This window comes from Protopterus annectens, chromosome 2.part2, assembly GCF_019279795.1.
Source record: "Protopterus annectens isolate FY-2018-M chromosome 2.part2, PAN1.0, whole genome shotgun sequence".
Classification (NCBI taxonomy): domain Eukaryota; kingdom Metazoa; phylum Chordata; order Ceratodontiformes; family Protopteridae; genus Protopterus; species Protopterus annectens.
The window spans coordinates 491,916,432-491,936,604 of record NC_056730.1 but is presented as its reverse complement, the minus strand read 5'-3'; the positions used below and the strand labels follow the sequence as shown (position 1 = coordinate 491,936,604).

Below are 20,173 nucleotides of genomic sequence, written 5' to 3'. Positions count from 1 at the left end.
AGATGGGAGAAGCTTATGCCCACACTTTACGCATTTCCTGAAGCCAGGCTTGGGGGCATCAGCCATGGCTAGTCAGGAGAAAACAATACACTCACTCACACAAACTAGAGTATGAATATTGACAGAGTTTTATATATATATATATATATATATATATATATATATATATATATATATATAAACATACATATATAGGGTATAGTAGAAAAGGTAAAGACAAGGTTAAGACAAGAAAAAGGAGCAAAAGAAACCCAAGGAAAAAAACCCACTTACTACACACGGAGCTTGGAGATGCATGAAATCCGCTACTTTCAAATGAGCAGCAAATGATATCTGGGGGGGAGGAGGGAGACAGGGACATTACAGGGAGGAGCTTGGACTTTGGATCCAATGCTGGAGTATGCAGCCGAGTCAGATCCATGCCGAATCCAAATCCCTCAGGCTGAAGATCAAATGAAAACAACTTTAGATCAACTAATACACACCCAGCAACAAGGACAATGGTAGAGTTTATTCAGGTCATTGTGAAGATCCTCAATGGAGCTAAAATGCTGGACTTCTTCACAGTTTTAACCTGTATGCATTACCAATGAACTTGGCCTGTTGCTTGTTTTTTTCCCCCCTCTTTTACTATGGCAGATCAGTAGAAACAGCAACATTTCAGGAACTCAATGCACCTCTTCCTTCTCTCTTGACCTTTACATATTTCACCTGCCATATACTTTCACATTATCAACATCTTTGTGCAGTAAGTCCTTTATACTTCAATCTCTATCAGCAAATAATAAAATGTGTCGGTGTGATTGATAATGCACCCTTATCTCTGGAATAGCATTCCACTACTTGTCAAACAGAGAAGTAAACTTTCCATTTTTAAAGTAAATCTTAACAACTGGATAGGTAGATTTTAGGTGCCTGTGAGCTGCAAGGCATGCAGGAATATATCCCTAACTACAGTGCAGACAATCTAGGTTCAGCTAGCAGTCCAGGCACTGAGCAAACCAATCATGAAAGGATGGGAGTGAGTGGACAATCCCAGCTTGCTTATTCTGCATGGAAGGGTTGTTGGAGCCATAAGTACAACAGCATGACTTCGGCAGGGGAAGCCCTTCAAGGTATGCTCTGCATTTAAACATGAAGACACAAAGCGTGCAACTCTGGCCAGGAAGTGTTACAGCCAAGAAAAATCCGGTACATACAAATCATTCATCCATACTGGGTTTGGATTAGCACAACACTGCACTGAGCCTGCTGGCTAGCAGGGGAAGGCAGTCAGCAACATAAATGAAAAATCCAAAACATGACAGATGACAGACTACTGGGATCATCTGTCTTCTCCTGTTACTCCCTGTCACAAAAGGAAATACTACCAACAAAGCTATCTGGAGTTTTGTAAATAACTATATGTCATTTGTGAATATTAATATGAATTATATAGAAGTGTGACAGAAGGAGATACTGCCAGCATAGCTATCTGATATTTTGTAAATAATCATGTCATTTGTGAATATCAGCATGATTCATTTGCTTGTCTTACAAATATATTAGAACTATATGTTATGTGTATATTAAACTGCTGGTACAGAAGTGTGTGTTGAACAGGGTTTGTACAGTACTGAGCCTAGATGTGTGACCACAGTGTACCCTCCTGGATTAGAACAGAAATGTATATACACTATTGTAGCTGTGTGAATGTGCATATTTTTAACAGTGGAAACTAGAACATAGAGGGTTAACTTGCAAAACTTCCAGAAAATAGTTGAATTGTTTTATGACTGTACTATAAAAGTTAGTTTCAATGAAGCAAGGAGAGAGGATGTCTAGAACTAGGGCGCCTTCTGCATTGCTTTTTAAGTGTTTTATTGTTTTATGTCTTCCAGCAGTTGCAAAGATCTGAGAGATATGTATTTTTCACAGGGAGATGGTAAAATGCTGGCAGTTTCTAACAATAGGGGGTTTTACCTGGGATACTCAGATGACAAAAGTGATATCATCCTACAAGTATCTCAGCAGAAAGATTTGAGACTGGTATGTTGTCTTTGAACTGGAAACATCCACTCACCACTTCTGCCTGCTTGTTGTCCTGTAAGTAAGTTTTTAGGGCATAGTAACTCTTTTACTTTCAGATAGGAATATAGTAAAGTATAGCTTAGATGTTTTCTTTACTTATCCGAGACTGTCCTGCAATAATGTTTTAAATATTTCCTGTGATTTTGAACTCTGATGTAACTGGTTACTTACTGAGTATTACTTAGTTCTTTTATTATTATTAAATATATTTAAACTTTTCAATTGTGGCTGGTCTGTTTAGAGATATTTAAGTTCTTAAAGTACTTGCATATCTATTTGGTGACACTGTACAGGCCACACCTAATAGCCTGACCCTTGGTCAAACTACCATTTGGCTTAATAGTAACATTACACAGTAAGATTGGACACCCTTTGCTAAGGGCCTTAAAGTAGTTGGATAAGGAGCTGGCTAGTGGCAGTGCCTTAAAGTAGCTGGTAAGGAGCTGGCTGGTGGCAGTGAAAACTACCTTACAGTCTGGGCAGAAGGGGACATAGCTAGTAAACCTGTGCTAGCCTTTCCCAGGTGTGTGTGTGTGTGTGTGTGTGTGTGTGTGTGTGTGTGTGTGTGCGTTTGTATAAATCAAATCTCAAAGCGTGTGTGTGTCAGCTACTTGGGCAAGGACACAAAGCACTGGTTGGACAGAGAGGGTGCTGGAGGTCTTTGCTTGGCCACTCAGCTGAGATCTCAACTATATAACTATGCCAGTGGGGAGTCTTATTGGGGATCTGGAGAAAGAGGAAGAAACCAGCCCTAGACTGTCTGTGATATTTGTGTGCTTTTAAGGCAAACTGCACTTTACTGTGTGTGCACTTGTCATCCTCCCAGTGTGTACACCCCCCCACTGTTGCCAGTGGTGAGGACTGAGGCTCCTTGACTATTGGCCAGTGTTGGGGAGTCACACTCCCCTTCAAAGCCTGAATATAAGATGAGGCTAAAGTAGCATATTCAACCCAGGAAAGAGGAGACCCACATGTGAGTGATGTAGGTTGTTAATATCAGAAGACATGGGGAACACATGGGTTAAATGGGCACCATTGGAGGTTTGATACTGAAAGAATGACAAGGGAAAAACAAATTAAAATATCAGTATTAACAATGAGCAAGTGATTATGCATTTGCAGCTGCTGTACAACATAATCAAAAACAGATCAACATAAAAAAAAACTCCAACAATTTCTGTCTCTTGGAAACTGTTAACCTAGAACATTTATGGATAAAAGTATATTCAGAGGTATGAGCTTGACACACAAGAACTAAAAACTCACTACTTGGTCTGTGAACAAAGAGCTTTTTTCTAAATAAGATTCATAAATACATATATATATATATATGTATATATATATATATATATATATATATATATATATATATATATATCTTCTGCACAGTTCTGATGTAATACAATCTTATATAATTTAAAACAAAAACAATAAGTCTCTTACGTTCACACTCCTTCACATCCAGGTTAAATTGCTGCAGGGCTCCCATGGTAATCTGTCTGATTTCTGTATCTAGCAGTAAGTGCTGCAAAGAGGTAGACAAATGCTTACATGCTGACATGCATGCAGTCTGTGCCACTTTACCCTGCAAGGATAAAAGACAAACCATTTGAAGGAATGAAGCAAAGTATATTTAAAAAGAATAAAACATACCAAGTCTTGTGTCTTCTTGTCTGCCTGAAAAGCTTTAAAAAAATAACAATCAAAGATCAACAATTACCTGGCCTTTTCAGGTGCATCAACTTTCTCACAAGTAGAAAAATTGCATATTTATAAATTTGGTAGACATATGACCCACTGTTTTTGACAAAAGCATTTTCAAGGAATATACTTAAAATATCCATCAGATGTTAGGATAATAAATGGTATACATATCATATAAAAAACTGCTACATCCTCCAGTAGCAAGATGCCTGCATTGCTGTGTAAGTAGCCAGTGGTGACCTACCCACAAGATAATCTGGATTATACTGCCACAACTTTGTTCATGTACAGCAGCTGACTACTGTTCTTTAATGTACAGCTGTATTTGCAGTCAAGTCACACTGCCCTTGCAATTTTAAGGCACAGTCTGTACCTAGTCAGTTTCCACAAGACTCTCCTAAGGTCATCTTTACAATACCTGCCTTCAACATCTTCTGTAACACTGCATGCAGCTTTGCTCCAACCAATGTACTGTAACAAAATCTGTTCTCCCATACACTTTTTAACTTTACATACACAGTTTTAATCAGTCTATGTCCCATACACTGAACATTTTATTAAAGGGCTAGCACATGTTTCACCACTGAGCTGCCCAAGGTCTATATTGTGCACCGAGTGGCCTGCTTTGCTCTTATCTTGTCCCCTCCCCTAAATACCCTGACAGATGTATACTTTTACATGACGACCCCCCCCAACAAATTATGTGATAACTAGCATATTCAAAAATACCCACCCACAACAGAACTCTTCTAAACAGAGTTACTACCCAACACACTGGCAAATTGTCTTAGAATATATTACAAAATCACTCCTAACAATATGCACTGCTGCTACGTTCTTCACAAAGGAAATCAGTAGCACATCATCATACAGAAATATCTTAACCAAGTTCAAATACATCTTACAGCGAAAACAAAATCATTGCAATGAGTATCATTCATACATTATCAGCCACATTTCGCACCTTACTTGCATTTGCAGCTATGAAACCATAATAATCTACTCCAACCTAAATGAACTCCAATCACATTCACAAAATAACTCAGTTTCATTTGCCTTTCTTCTACTCAACTATATTACAACAGCGATATCAGCCTTTAGCAGCTAAACTATACATCTCCTCACAAAAGTATTCACCAAAAAGAACTGCATCTAACATGCATAAAAAAGTGACATCGACCACTCTTAAAAAACATGCACCATCAAGCATAGATCTCCTCTTATGTGTCGATACTGAACCAAACCAGCACATTTACTAAGATAACATATGATTTACGTTAACAATCCCAGGGACAAAAAATAACCTATAATAATATCGGTACTAAAATAACTAAGCTACAAACTTTGATACAACATTAAACCAGACATATTGACCATTACGATTTCGCTGGTTAAATCTGGCTCCAAGAAAACAAAAAAAGTTTAAAGACTTATCTTTTTATGGATGATTTAGAACTGTATAGTTCATCAGATGAGAACATGAAAACATTTATTATTTTATTTTATTTATTTTACATTTGTTTACCGGGCTAGTCAAGCTGGATATATGTCCATTTTCAGTAGAGGCCCGGGGAGAAAAGCTCCATACATAAAACTACACTACAAGACATATTAATAAAATGTAAGTACAATAAGAATATACATTTAGTAATAAGAACAACAAATACTTAAGGCACACACAAAAATACACTAGTTCAGTAGTAGCATCACAATTAAAATGCTAAAGATTAGCAGTTAGTTTCAATAATCCAGAGAGAAAGAAGTATAACAAGAGAATTAGATGGGATTAATGTAGAAATACAAGAGAGGAGAAGAGAGAGAAACAAAAGTCTAGAAGGGGAAGAAAAAAGAAGATGGTAATGAGGGCAGGGGAGAGAAAGGAGGAGTGAGTCAGAGCATAAGAGGAGAGCAACAGGGCAAGAAAAAAAAGTGTGTAGCTAATAAGACAGTAAATAGTTGAGGTAGAGTAGGGGGGAATGAAAAAGGTTAGTCAGGAGTCCTACAGGAACAAAGCCAGTGATTTTGGAAGTAAAGTTTGATTTTTTGTTTGAAGAGTGGTAAGGAAGTGATTAGAGTAATATCTGTGGGTAGCAGATTCCATGTCCTACCTACAGTATTGGTGAACAGAGAGTCACCAGCTAAGTTATGAGATTTTACAGATTTGGTCCTGAGTTTAGAAGAAGATCGAAGGGAGGTAAGATTGCTATAAGGGATTAAAAGTTTAGAGAGTATAGGGGTGTTATCAGGTTGGTAAAGTATCTTGTGGGCAATGGTAAGTTGTGAGATCATAAGACAGTTTTGTAGCTCTAGCCAGCCTAGGAGTTTTAGGTTATGACAGTGATGTGTTCTGAAAGGGTTACCGGTGGCAAAGCGGGCAATGCTATTGTAACAAACTGCTAGTTTATTTAGGTTAGCCTTCTTAAGGTTAGTAAAAATAGGTGATGCGTAAAAGAGAGTAGATATCAGACGGGAGTGGGCAATAGTAGCCCTGGTAGTAGGTGTGAGAAATGGCTTAATACGGTATAATGATCCTATTTTTTTGTTAACTGTTTTGATGATGATGTTGGTATGTTGATCAAAAGTGAGATTGTTATCAATGGTTACTCCTAGTAGTTTTGTTGTCAGGTCAGGAGAGATGACAGTGGTGTCATTTGACAAGATGTTGAAGTTTAATGGGGAGGCTCGAGTGGTAGGAGTGAAAAGGAGCAGTTTAGTTTTTTTAGCATTGAGGAGGAGGTACCGTCTAGTAAACCAGGTTTCTACAGTGTTGAAGGTAGTTTGAGTTAGTGAGAGTAGCTCTGAGGAGGTAGATGCTGAACAAATAATAGTGGAGTCGCCAGCGTATTGGATGCAGGTAGCTTGAGGGATTACAGTGTTAAGATCGTTTATGTAAAGGGAGAAGAGAAGTGGCCCAAGAATGGAGCCCTGTGGTACTCCAATAGAAAAAGGCAATAAGGAAGAGATATGGTTGTCCCAAAGAACGGCTTGTTGTCTGTTGTTTAGATAAGAAGTAAACCATTTAATAGCCAGGTTATCAAAAGAGAGGGATTGAAGGGATTGAACATAACACCGGTATGACCCTGACCTTGAGTAGCATCTTACCCTCACCAAGAATGATGCCACAATATGAAGACAAGATGATCAATTTCAACAATTGGCTTAAGTATTGGTGTCATTCAAAGGGGATCCAATGCCTGTCAGCCTGGGATGCCATGCTCGACAAGCCACGATGCTTCGCTAGGGACGGCTTGCACCTGATACCCCTGGGCTTTCGGATATTGGCAAAGGCTCTTGCTTCCCCCATAGTGCCTTTTTTAGGCAAGGCTCAAAAGACAAACCCACCTCCATAGGTATCACAAGGGATAAGAAACTAAGAGTAATGCTACTCAACGCAGGAAGTCTAAACCTCAAGATGCACGCACTCAAAACTCTCCTTAGCATGGAGAACATCAATATCTGTGCAGTAACAGAAACCTGGTTCAAGGCTACCGAGAGCACCCCAGCACTACCAGGTTATACCTCATACCATGCTTTTTGGCCCAAAACTTGGACCGAACCACAAAAGGAGGGGGAGTATCAATATTCGTCAAAGATACCCACACCTCCAGGTTGGTGGCACAGCATGAAGCATCAGAGACTATCCATGTGCAACTAACAGTGGGTAAAACTGCCTTCCAATTTATAGCCTGCTACAGACCACCCTCCCAAACCCAGGAACCCCACTCGGCCTTCCTGAGAACACTGGAAAATATGAAGGTCTCTCCAAACACCATTACATTAGGCGACTTCAACTACCCAAACATAGACTGGGAGCATTACTCTAGCTCCAACACCCTAGCCCAAAGGTTCCTAGAATTTATAAACTCAAATGCTATGGAACAACTTGTTACCACTCCCACAAGAGGGGAAAACATACTGGACCTGATCATCACCAACAGGGGGACTCTGTGCTCCAGACCAGAAGTGTATCCCTCATTGGTAAAATCAGACCATAAACTAATCTCACTGGATATTCACATCCCGACCCCACCCCCTGCCCAGGAAACCACAGTGAAAAACTTCTCTAAAGCAAATTTCACACTCCTCAAAACCGAGGTGGAATCCTTCAAAGCCCCCGAGCCTGTGGAAAATACGGCCCAGACCGCAGAATCCTTTATAAACGCATTCTATGAACACCTTCAGGAATGCATGGATCATGCAATCCCAAATAAAACCAAGACCCAATCCTCCAAAGGCAGACGTCCTGTCTGGTGGACCCCAGCCATAAACAAACTATACAATAGAAGGAGGAAGCTACCACATGATAGAGCAAAATCCCAAAAAGGGAAGGCATCTCTGATCAGTATTAGCAAAAAACTACGGGCACTCATAAAATCATCTAAGGCCAGCTTCAAGAGAAAAATTGCACAGGACACTAAGGATAATCACAAGGCTTTCTTTAGTTATGTTAGGAACCTGGGTGGGAATTCCCAGATATGCTCAGAATTAGTCCAAAATGACAAAAAATATATCGAACCCACAGACATTGCCAACATCCTAGCTGACAGGTTCAGTGCAAACTCCCCCCCCCCTCCCCACCAAAAGGGCAAATATCTATCCCAGCAGAGTGCTGCCCCCCTGACATCTCAGATGCCCAGGTAAGAGCCGCCCTCTCCAAAGCAAAAAACACAGCATCAAGGGGACCAGACGGTGTCCCGGGCTGCGTCCTACATAAACTCCAAGAAGAGCTAAACCCAAACATAAAACTACTGTTCAATCTCAGCCTTACTACAGGATATGTACCCAAAGAGTGGCGTACAGCAACAGTGGTCCCTCTCCACAAAGGTGGTGCCTCAACAGATCCTGGAAACTAGCGCCCCATAAGCCTGACTAGCTTGGTCTGCAAAGCTATGGAAAGGATCATCATGAACCTCATAAGTAAAGATATTGGGGACCTACAGACACTGGATCCTACCCAGTTCGGTTATGTTAAGGGCAGATCCTGCCTCTTAAACCTGGTCGATTTCTTTGAAACAGTCACCAAGGCCATTGACGAGGGGAAGGTGGTCCACACAGCCTACCTGGACCTCGCAAAAGCCTTCGATACAATACCCCACTCGGGCATTATAGATAAGCTCACCAGCTTAAATATAAACCCCTATGTCAGTAGATGGATTGCAAACTGGCTCAAGGACAGAACCCACATGGTTAGAATTGCTGGAGCCGTGTCAGACTCCAAACCAGTTACAAGTGGCGTCCCACAAGGCTAAGTCCTGGGACCTCTCTTGTTCGGTATATATTTCTCTGAGGTACAGGCCAACATAGAAGGACTGTGGCTGACCAAGTTCGCAGATGACTGCAAACTGGGTGCCATAATCAACTCTCCAGCCGACACAAGCATCCTCCAAAAGGGCCTCATAGAAACAGACAACTGGTGCCAGAGCCATGGCCTCAAGCTAAATGCCAAAAAGTGTATAGTCATCCCCTTTGGCAAAAACAAAGTGCCCACAAATTACCACATAGGTGGTAATCCATTAAGTACAGAAGAAGTAATTAGGGACCTGGGGACCCAAGTTGATAGCAATCTCTCATTTGACAACCACGTGGCCAAAGTGGTTAGAAAAACATTTTATATAGCCCACCTACTCATGAAGGCATTCACATCTAGATCAGGGGAGGTCATCGTGCCTCTTTACTCATCCCTCATCAGGCCCATAATTGAGTACAATGCCCCTTTTGGGATGTACCTTACCAGACACCTGCAGCAACTGGAAAGACCCCAAAAGTACCTCACCAAGAGGATCAAAGGGCTCAAACATATGCCATATGCTGCCCAGTTAAAGAAACTCCAGCTCTACTCAGTGGCATACTGCCTGCTCAGAGGCGATCTGTGCCTGACATATAAAGCCATGTCCAACCCGGAATTAATGGACATGCTGCACCTCAGAAAATCCAAATCCCATCGAGCTACGCGCTCGAGAGACTTGAACCTCAGCACTGAAATAAATAGGACATGCTGGAGGGACAGATTCATAACCCAGAGGCTCCCTTCACTCTGGAATAAAATCCCAGCCCAGGTTAGGCAGAGTCCCTCTGACTCTCTTCAAGAGGAATCTTGATGAGTGGATGGGAGATCGCAGGTTTACCCCAGGTATCATTTCTGTGTCACTGTTAGACAGAGGCACAGTATACTAATCTCAAAAAAGGGCATAGCAAAATGAATTTAAAATAGGTGGTGAAAGCCAAACACACGCTGGCTAGGCTTATAAATGCCCTAGGGCAGATAGCCTAGTATGAACCTATGAACCTATAACTGCAAGTGATCAAAATGTTCTCAGATGATATAAGAATATCATATGGTCTTGATAATTGTGCAATACCAACATTTAAACAGAAAAACTGCACCATCAAAAAAATAGTCTGGAACAGGAATGTGATATAAAGGAACTTGAGCAAGGAGGAGTGGATAAATCTTTGGGAAATGATGAAAGAGCGACAATAAAACATGACCAAATGCGAACAACTCAGTAAGGGATACTTTAGAAGACTAAAATTAATACTGAAAACAGTCCTGGCATCTAGGAATAAAGTCCAAGCTATAAACCAATTTACACTTTCTATTCTAACAGTTTTTGGGGTGATTAAACTGGCCCCCAAATGTACTGCATCAGCTGGACAGGAAAACAAGAACACTGCTTCACTCTTATCAAATGATATACGTGTATACAAGATTATATATTCCTTGTTCTGGAGGAGGAAGGGGCCTCCTCAGAACTGACTACATGCAAAGATTAGTATCTGCTGACCTCACAAAATCCAAATATAGTGAATGTTTTGAAACATGAGGAGAAAAAGTCTAAGCTGACTTCCCTGCTTAATTTAGCAGAAGCATATCAATGTTAAGGGGGAATGGAAATTAAACCAGAAGTAGACGGAAATCAGGCAGCAACTAAATGTGCCAAAAAAAAAAAAACAAAAGAAAGAATATAAGGAGAAAGATCAGATGAGAAGGCAAGAAATGTGGAAAAGGCATAAATACAGTTTCAAGTACAGAAAACTCCTGGAATATCCTCATTTGACCAGGATCTGATATAGGAATGGTTAAGGAGAGTTGAATTTAAACCAAAAGGTAAAAGGTTAATATTGGTGTCCCAGGACAGTGGACGACATACACATTGGTTTACAACGTCCATTGAACATGTGGTATAAACAGATAAATGCAAGGTCTGCAAAACAGAACTGGAAATGGTCGCACATCTTGCTGGTGGGCTGTGATACACTAATGGCAAAGGGCCTGTATATTGAAAGACATAATAACATGGAAACACTGTTGTACTGAGGATTGTGAAAATATTACAATACTGAAGTAGCTGAGAAGCACTGGAAACATGAGCCACAAATCATTATAAAGAATGATTAAGTTTATATCACATGTGATTACGGATTCTCAACATTTCAAAAAATGAATACAAGAAAACAATATTAGTTCATGAAAAGACAAAAATATCATTGATTAATGAAATTCCTACACCCAGTGACTACAGTGTCTTACTTACTGACAGCCACAAAGTCATAAGATACCAAGATTTGCAGACAAAAGCAACAGCAACGTGGAAGAAGGACACCTAGACAGTTCCAATAGTAGTAGGCACAATGAGTCTAATAAAAAAAAATAAATTACAGTCGCATTTAGAATATGCATCCGATAACTGTAACTGCGTATGAACTGCAGATGTCAATTCTGGGCAGATTGCAGGTGCTGTATATAGCACTTTTGGCTAACATCAAAAATTGAATGAATATTAAACTCCACTGAAAAATTCTCAAAAATATCTAATTATGTGATTAACCCTAACAAATCGATCATATTCCCTTATGAATACTCTAGGACATAAGGAATTCTAGTTCCCTGAAACTGAAATTAAAGTCAATTATAATCTTAAATATCTGGGTATTATGTTCACTCACCCCCAATCTAATATGACTAAAAACTTGTTTAAAACCTGGTCTAACGTCACTGAAGACACTAAGAGATGGTTAAACCTCAATCTATCTCCACTAGCTAAGGCGGCCTTAATTAAAATGAATATTCTTCCAAGACTATTGTTTCATTTTAGTGCTATTAACCAAAATATATCGAAAAACTTCTTCTCCAAACTTGAAACACTACTAGGAAAGTTTATTTGGCATCCAAAAAGTACAAGAATAAAATACACTAAATTAACATTACCCAAACAAAAAGAGGGCCTAGGCCTACCTGAATTCCAAACATACTACAACATACTAAACTCTAGTCGAATTATACAAATAGCAAATTTTGAACCTTCCAACAAAGCATGGTATCCACTATGGATTAAAATATATTACAATCATCTAATCTCATGCAATTTAAACCCTAGAGCAGTACCCTTTCTAAATTAAAAGACTTTAAAGCATTTTAAGGTTCATCCCATAATAATAAAAAACACAGTAATATTTCAAAAGCTGGTAGCCTCCCTAAATCTTAAAGATACTTTGGTATTGGGACAGCCAGTATACCTTAATCCTAATATTAAATTAAACAATACTATATTAAACCTGAATCAGTATCCAAAAATTAAAAATATCACTGTATAGGACCTATACCAGATCAAAAGTTTCTCAGTTGACAATAAGACAAAAAACTTGAAGTAAATAAAAGCTATAATACCATAATCAACCAATTAATTTACCTGATCAATACAATTACTATGAATGTCAAAATAGACAACCAAGACATGCAGGTATATCAACAAATTATTAACCTGCTACTGTCGAGATCTAAAATGTTATCAAATACATATAGATTAATAACAAAAAATAGAAATCAAGATGCAATTCTATATTCCAAATTTTGAGAAGAGAAAAATAATAAGATAACTGATGAACAAAAACCTGATGCTATTGAACTTACTTTGAAATTAACTCCCCTTAAAAAAACGAATTTATACCCAAATTATGATCAATAACAATGCACATCACACACCACTTTTTCTTAGCAAAATTAATCCCTCCCACTCCCCTTATTGTACCATATGCCAAAACAGTGTTACTGACACCCTTCATATTTTTGGAGCTGTAAAAATGTTTACAAGCTGTGGTGTTTGCTAAGAACCAAGTTAGAAAAAAAGGGATACACCAAATCTACCCTGTCATGGGAAATGGCAATTTTACATATTCCCTAATAATTTCTCATATGAAAATAAACACACCGTAGTCACATTGTGTGCAATGATCAAATCATATATAGCCCAAAACTGGTTAGATAGAAGTAAAATCACATGGGAAGAATTTAAAGGAATGGCTATAAAATACTTATTAGTCAGCAAATTAATTATAAGAAGCCAAAAAAAAATCTTATCAGAAACATTGGAAAACGCTTTTAGCAATCCTAGGACAAAATTAATTTATAACTAGGGGACTTCACCATCAATATTACTTTACATAATTAAGGTAAACAAGGCAATTATTATAGAAATACTCACAATAACAGTGTACAGGTCATGGCAAACACATAAGATGAACATTAAGGTGACATCACTGTATATATTGTACATAGTTAGTGCAAGACAGAATGTTTATTTAAGTAGACTTGAGTATCTGGTTGCAATGTTTTAATGTCACATTTTCAATATGTTGTATACTATCTTTATGTAAATGTTTGTTTTACAGCTCATTAAGAGCAGCTTGATTATTAGACAATTATGTATAATTGCTACCCTAACATTGATGATTTATGTTATGTATATCGTATTTGGACTGAAACTTGTTATTCCAAGTAACTTGTATGTATATTTTCTCTCTCATTCTTTTCTTGCATTTAAATAGAAGTGAAATGCAATAAAAATTATAATTGAAAAAAAAAATTGAATATCAATTTCACAAACGTTAATCATGATTTGACATAGGAATGGGGTCCATTCCAGTCATGGTATTAGAAACCCAAAACACTTGGACAAATTAAACTGAGATAAACCATTACAGAAACATGGCTAAAACAAAATATAAAAGATAAAGAAGACATCTATCACAAGACAATAGCATTTTTAAATTAGATATTCAAAAATGGGCAGAGGATTTAATTCTGTACTTCAGCTTGTGAGACAGCATCAATCATTTCTAGGATTCATCCACTCTGAAGGACTACTCAAAACAATTAAGCTGACTTATACAACATTCTCCATAATGCAACAATCTACCTACCCTTAAATATTACATGTAATAGTAACACCTTAAAGAATATACTCTCATTGATAACTTCCAACATAAAACAAGACATAATAATATAAGATTTCAACACCGTCTGTCCCAAACCAGCAAGACAAAAAAAAAAAAAACTGCCTATTATTAATCTTTTTGGTTTTCCACAACTAATCTCTGATGCAATTTGAATATATAATGTTATATGGAAAACAAAATAATACTTGACCAGATACTAACACCTTATCCCACCAATATAACAGACATAGAACATAACATTATAAGTAATCATACCAAACATATATCAATTGGAAACAATCCAAAATACATATAACATATTATAATTAGATACAAACCAAAATGTCTGCTTAACAATCAACATTTAACTCTGTGTTGCAAACTTTTAACTGGACTCTACATATGCAACTATCCTTAGGTGAAGCTGTACATTATTTCAAACAAATATTCCCAGATATCTTAATCTCACTGGCTCCCAGATGCAAGACAAAAGTAAGAAAAACAGACTAATTTAAAAGATAAGGTATAGGAGGACTGTGAAAAATAACAAAATGCATCCACACAACATTACAGAACTCTCAGAAACCAGGTAAAATGTAAATTAAGACAGGCCAAAAAGACTAATCTCAATCTGCAAAAAAACTCTTCTCAGTCTGCCTAAAAAACAATCTCTAAAATTTCTGTAAACAAACTTATTAAACTTGAACAAACAAACTCAGCTAAGCCCTTTACCAGATGAGCCAAACTACATCACCACCTGTAAAATGAGTTCCAACTACTTCCTGATAGCGACAGCAATATTCAGGCAACAAAATTTTACCACTCAAAATGACAAAAATGAAAGCAATTGTGATTCTACATCATGTATCAGTAAATAAAACCAAAAATATCCTCAAACTAGAATGTACCACTCTAGCCGCAGATAAGATTCAACCAGAATCCACATAGCACAGCAAAAGCCATAACACATCTCAACAAAGTTTCAATTCCTTGAGTATGAAAACAATCATAACATAATTTCAGTTCATAAAAGTGGCACATCAAATGACTTCCCCAACAAGTGTTCAATATCCATATTATTGCATATCTTAAAGATACTAGAAAATGTAACCATAAACAAATCCTGGGCTATTTAACAAAAAAAAAAAAAAAAAAAAAAAAGTCTCGGCCATAGTACAAAAAGCATAAGCCAAGAAAATGAGGCTTACAATCGACCTCATTGTCTCTTTTTAGACCTGCCCAAAGCTTTTTGCATAATCTCATACTAAGTACTGTTAACCAGCTTACCTAAAGTAAATACGAGCAATAATACCATATTGTAGCTTAAAAGCTATCCTAATGAAAGCTCCAAATGTGTCTGCTGACAATATATTTAACTCTTTTTTTCAAGTTGTAAACATTTCAGGGATCCATACTTGGAGAGCTCTTAGCTAACGTATTTACAAATGATATACATGCTGTAACTGATAAAGCCACTTTAGTTCAATGGGCCGACAAGTTCACATCTGAAATGCACAAGAGATACCCTGGACTAACTTAAAAAACAGAAAAAAAAACTTTGGATCCATTTAATAAACTAAACACTGACTAGCAAACTCAAATTACTTAACACTACACCTTAAAAAAAACAAAACAGATCCTTTTCAGCTTTTATTTTGCCCTTAACAACTACAGAGTTCAAGAATACATCCTTAAATAAAGCTCTAGTCAAGTTTTCCATTCTAAACTTTTATAAGTCATTAGAGCTAATGACTTGACATTTGCCCAACACATAAAATATTCTGTATCCAAAACCAGCTGGAAACATCACATTATACAATTATAAATCTTATTTAACAGATCAAACTATTGACAACTGATGCGCTCTTGCTACCTACCTTGCTATATGCTTCAACTCTAATACACTAAAAATTCAGCTATACAAACTAGAATACTAGTGCTAATTTTGCTGACAGTCTGTGAAATAATGCTCATTGTTGCACAGCATTATAACATTTTACATTCACCCAGCTTAAATCAAGAAATAACATAATATAGAAACCTAAGAAATGTCCAACAATAGGCAATCTTATATGAAGATATGACCCAATCTGAATCACAAAATCAAAATCTAATTACCAGTTTGGATATTCCCTTTATTCTGTATACATTGCTAAAATAATGAAACTATCCCCATATGTATTCACAGAACCTAGTAACAAGTCATTGATAGAAAAAACTGAAATACTCCTAAATATCAAACATTAACCAGCTGGTAGAGCACACAAAATGAATATTAACTGAAACTACTCCTCCCTTGCTATCAAACAAAACAACTACTTTCTGTTAATATACAAACAAAGCTACACATATTTCTTTTTCATCATGTAACTAAAATCGCTCAATCTCTCACTTTAAAAAAGCCAAATGTAGATTCCAGCCATTTGTGGAACTTTTATACCCTTTTTGACAACCTTGCAGGCAGACTTTGTAAATATGTACATACTGGAGGGAGGACCGACACAAAGAAAGGACTCTGCCATCTCACCTTCACACTCTGTCATATTTTACTTTTCCTTAATCTTTGCATTCCCTCTTTTCTCTGCCAAATTCAAACAACACAATTTACCATGTTCCTTACCCTATTAATGAACCTTTATGTTTTGTATTTTTGGTTAATACAATTATTTTGCATGCATCACTGTAAAAATTCTTAAATCTTCTATAAGTGTGCTCCTGCATCCAGATCATGATTGAAAAGGGTCAAGGATGAGCCCACCTGCCCAGTTAACAGTCAAGTAAACAAAATCCAACTCTTTTTATACACCAAAATTATGCATACTGAAATATACTACTATGAAAAATATTTTGATCATGTTTTTATGTATATAAATCACATACGTTGTGTTGTATATAATATAACTTCCTAATTATACCATGACTTAGCATCTTATATACATTACACCTTGTATACATTTCTGATTTTAACTCTTGCTACTATGCACTGTATTGCACTATTACGTCCAAGGAGCTTTTGTTTGCCATAGTGTTATACTTTGAAGATTTTCTCCCCTGGGAATATGCTGAAGAGAGGCCTCTGGCTCATTATGACTATCATGGCTACCAAATGGAAACACACACAAAAATAAAACAGCTAGGCAACATACAGTGGAGTACAACGGTAGTATTATATAAGGAGTATATGACTGATACAAAACAGTTAAAATCTTCAATATTTAGACAGTAGCTGTTTAAAACTGAAAATGTTCCAAAAAAATGCAGAGAATCACCAAGATTGAAAAAGAAATGGATCCAAGAAATCCCTGAAAGATGTGTTAATATGACTTCCACCAACACGTCCATTTCCAAGATTATTAACAATAGCAAACAAATATAAAGAAGGGTCTCTGGTCTTCAATACATACTTCTGTTGAACCTTATCAAATTTTGAGAAACTCTGACTCAGAATTAAGATAATCAAAGTGGACTGCATGTATGCTTTAACCCTTTCTATCAAATGAATAATTCACAATGACAGACACATCATCAAGACAGTCAAGTACTTTCCATACACTGGTAGCCATCTCCGACTATAGGTTCATTCATTAATGACTGACTTGCTGAACAGTGTCAAGTTGAAACAACTTTACTAAAATGACACTTTTCTGAAAATCTGATCAAAATATTTTTCTGGGTAGAGGTGGTATGGGAATTTTCTTACAAAAGACAACACCCTGTAATTCCCACTTTAATATTACAAACTCTGAAGCCAGCACACCTGATGGATTAAAATATAATTTCCAGTGAAGTACCATTTGCAAGAGTAGTCTTCAGCAAACAGTTTTTCATGAACTGGTCATCAGTTAACTAAATCCTACCATCTCTACCTATAATCAAACAATGATGATTAAACAAGTACCCACACCAGTGTGTGTCCGTGCAGCCACAGAAAAAAACTTATAACACAAAAAGGCTCAGGTAGTGGTGCTAAAACCAAGGCAAGGAAAGTGAAATTCAAGCAGCTTTATATGCACAGCTCTCTGAAACTTTAATTCACATCACAAATAAAAGCAAATGGTCTAGCACTCTCGTCCCTGATACTGGGACTTCTTTAAATTATTACAATTAGATAAGAGGAATCTTTAAATAATCAACAATGCCAATTATGTGACCTAATAATAATTTCAAAATAAATTAATACTCTTTGTAAAAATTTGTATAATAAAATCACCTATACATATAAAATATGAATTAAACGATGATACAATAACACAGCTTCTATCAGCCACAAACACTGTGAAGTAAAATAATACAATATAAATAATATAAAGTTTCATTAAAACTGTTAAAATTATTTAAGTACTGTAACCAGAGCAAATAATTCTAAAAATTACATTAACAACATTTTAGTACAATATTACAAATCCAGGGCTTTCCTTTTTAAAATGGATGCTATAGAAATACTATCATTAATGTTGGGTAACACAGAGGCATTTAATCTTAACTGCCAGTCCAATTCACTGGTTTCTAATCTATTTTCCTAAAAAAAATCCCTATAATTTTTCTTCATTATCTCTATCCCGAATAAAAATTTGTTGTAATGGGGGCATGCAAGAGTATGATTGTATAATGCATTATTAACATTGTCGTGCTCGACAACATACATGTGTTCATAGATACATTTCCATAGTGGTCTCTCAGTTTTCCCTATGCAAAAATTACCACAACTCTGGCAAACAGCTACATATACTAAACCTTTACTAGCACAATTCCCCATTGCGATTCTAACTTGTTGTGGTGGGTTAAATAAAACTACCTCCTGATCTTGTAAAATAAACTTACTATAATTACATGCTCCACATTTAGTGGTTCCTCTCTCCTTGGTGTTCGCAGCCAATGCTAGGTGTTCCAATAAATGCTTCATATTATGCACTGCTTTACAGACAAAAGAGGGCTTTTCTCCTAAAATAGTGATTAATTCACTGTTTTAATTAAACATAATCAAACGCTGTGTTAAAATATTCCTAACATCAGGACCCAAGTCACCATAATGGATCACCATAGAGTTCGAAAAAGTAATACTATTGTCCTTGGATTTAGAAATAATCATATCTTTGTAACTGCCTAGTATATGTGAGGTTTATTTCTAGAACCTCAACCTTCTCATACCTCTTTCCCAAGTGTTAATACCATATTCAGGGGGTATCCTCTATCACAAAACATCTGTACTAGGTTGGAAAGTTCTAGCTTGAAATTAAAAAGGTCTAAACACATCTTAGCTGCTCATATCATTTGACCCTTAATAATGTTTTTTTTTTTTTTTTTTGTAATTTTTTTTTGGTGTAACAGTAGGGTGACAACTCCTAGAATCTAAAAAAAAACTGTTCAAAAATGTGGGTTTCCTTTACAATTTTAAACATCACTGTGGTCTTTAAAAATGGTGACATCCAAATAATTAGTACTCAGAATGACTATGTGTAAATCTGAAAAAAGAACAAACATTATTAATGTAATGAACAAACTCTCTATAACATTATCTGTCCTTTTCCCATAAAATAAACATATCTAAATATCGTAAACATAACAACCAGTGATTACTGAAACAAGAATTTAAAATGTATTTTCTCTTCCAAGTAAAAATTTAACAAGTTAACGTAGATGGGAGCACAATTGGTGCCCATACAGTGGATATAAAAAGTGTACACAACCCTGTTAAAATGGCAGGTTTTTATGATATAAAAAAATGAGACCATAATAAATCATTTCAGAATGTTTCCCACCTTTAATGTTACCTATAACCTGTACAAGTCAAATGAAAAACAAACAAATCTGGAGGAAAAATACAAAAAATAAAAAATGTACAATAAGCTGGTTGCGTAAGTGCGCACACCCTTAAACTAATACTTTGTTGAAGCACCTTTTGATTTAATTACAACATCCAGTCTTCTTGGGTAGGAGTCTATCAGCATGGCACATCTTGACTTGGCAATATTTGCCCCCTCTTCCTTGCAAAAGTGCTCCAAATTTTTCAGATTATGAGGACATCTCTTGTTCACAGCCATCTTCAGGTCACCCCACAGATTTTCTATTGGATTTAAATCTGGGCTCTGGCTGGGCCATTCCAAAACTTTAATTTTCTGCTGGTGAAGCCATTCTTTTGTTGATTTGGATGTATGCTTGGAGTCACTGCTGTGCTGAAAGGTGA

The 20,173-nt window shown here is 36.7% G+C and overlaps 1 protein-coding gene across 2 annotated transcripts in view; it reads right to left on the bottom strand.

Moving 5' to 3' along the window:
* The window catches only part of EXOC6B (exocyst complex component 6B), a 5,967,963-nt gene that overhangs the window by 1,650,145 nt on the left and 4,297,645 nt on the right, over positions 1 to 20,173 (bottom strand). For both annotated transcript variants that reach the window (XM_044063970.1, XM_044063971.1), the window contains exon 19: positions 3,514 to 3,655. In XM_044063970.1, coding sequence (XP_043919905.1) covers positions 3,514 to 3,655 — 142 coding nt within the window. The remainder of the gene's footprint in view (positions 1 to 3,513; positions 3,656 to 20,173) is intronic.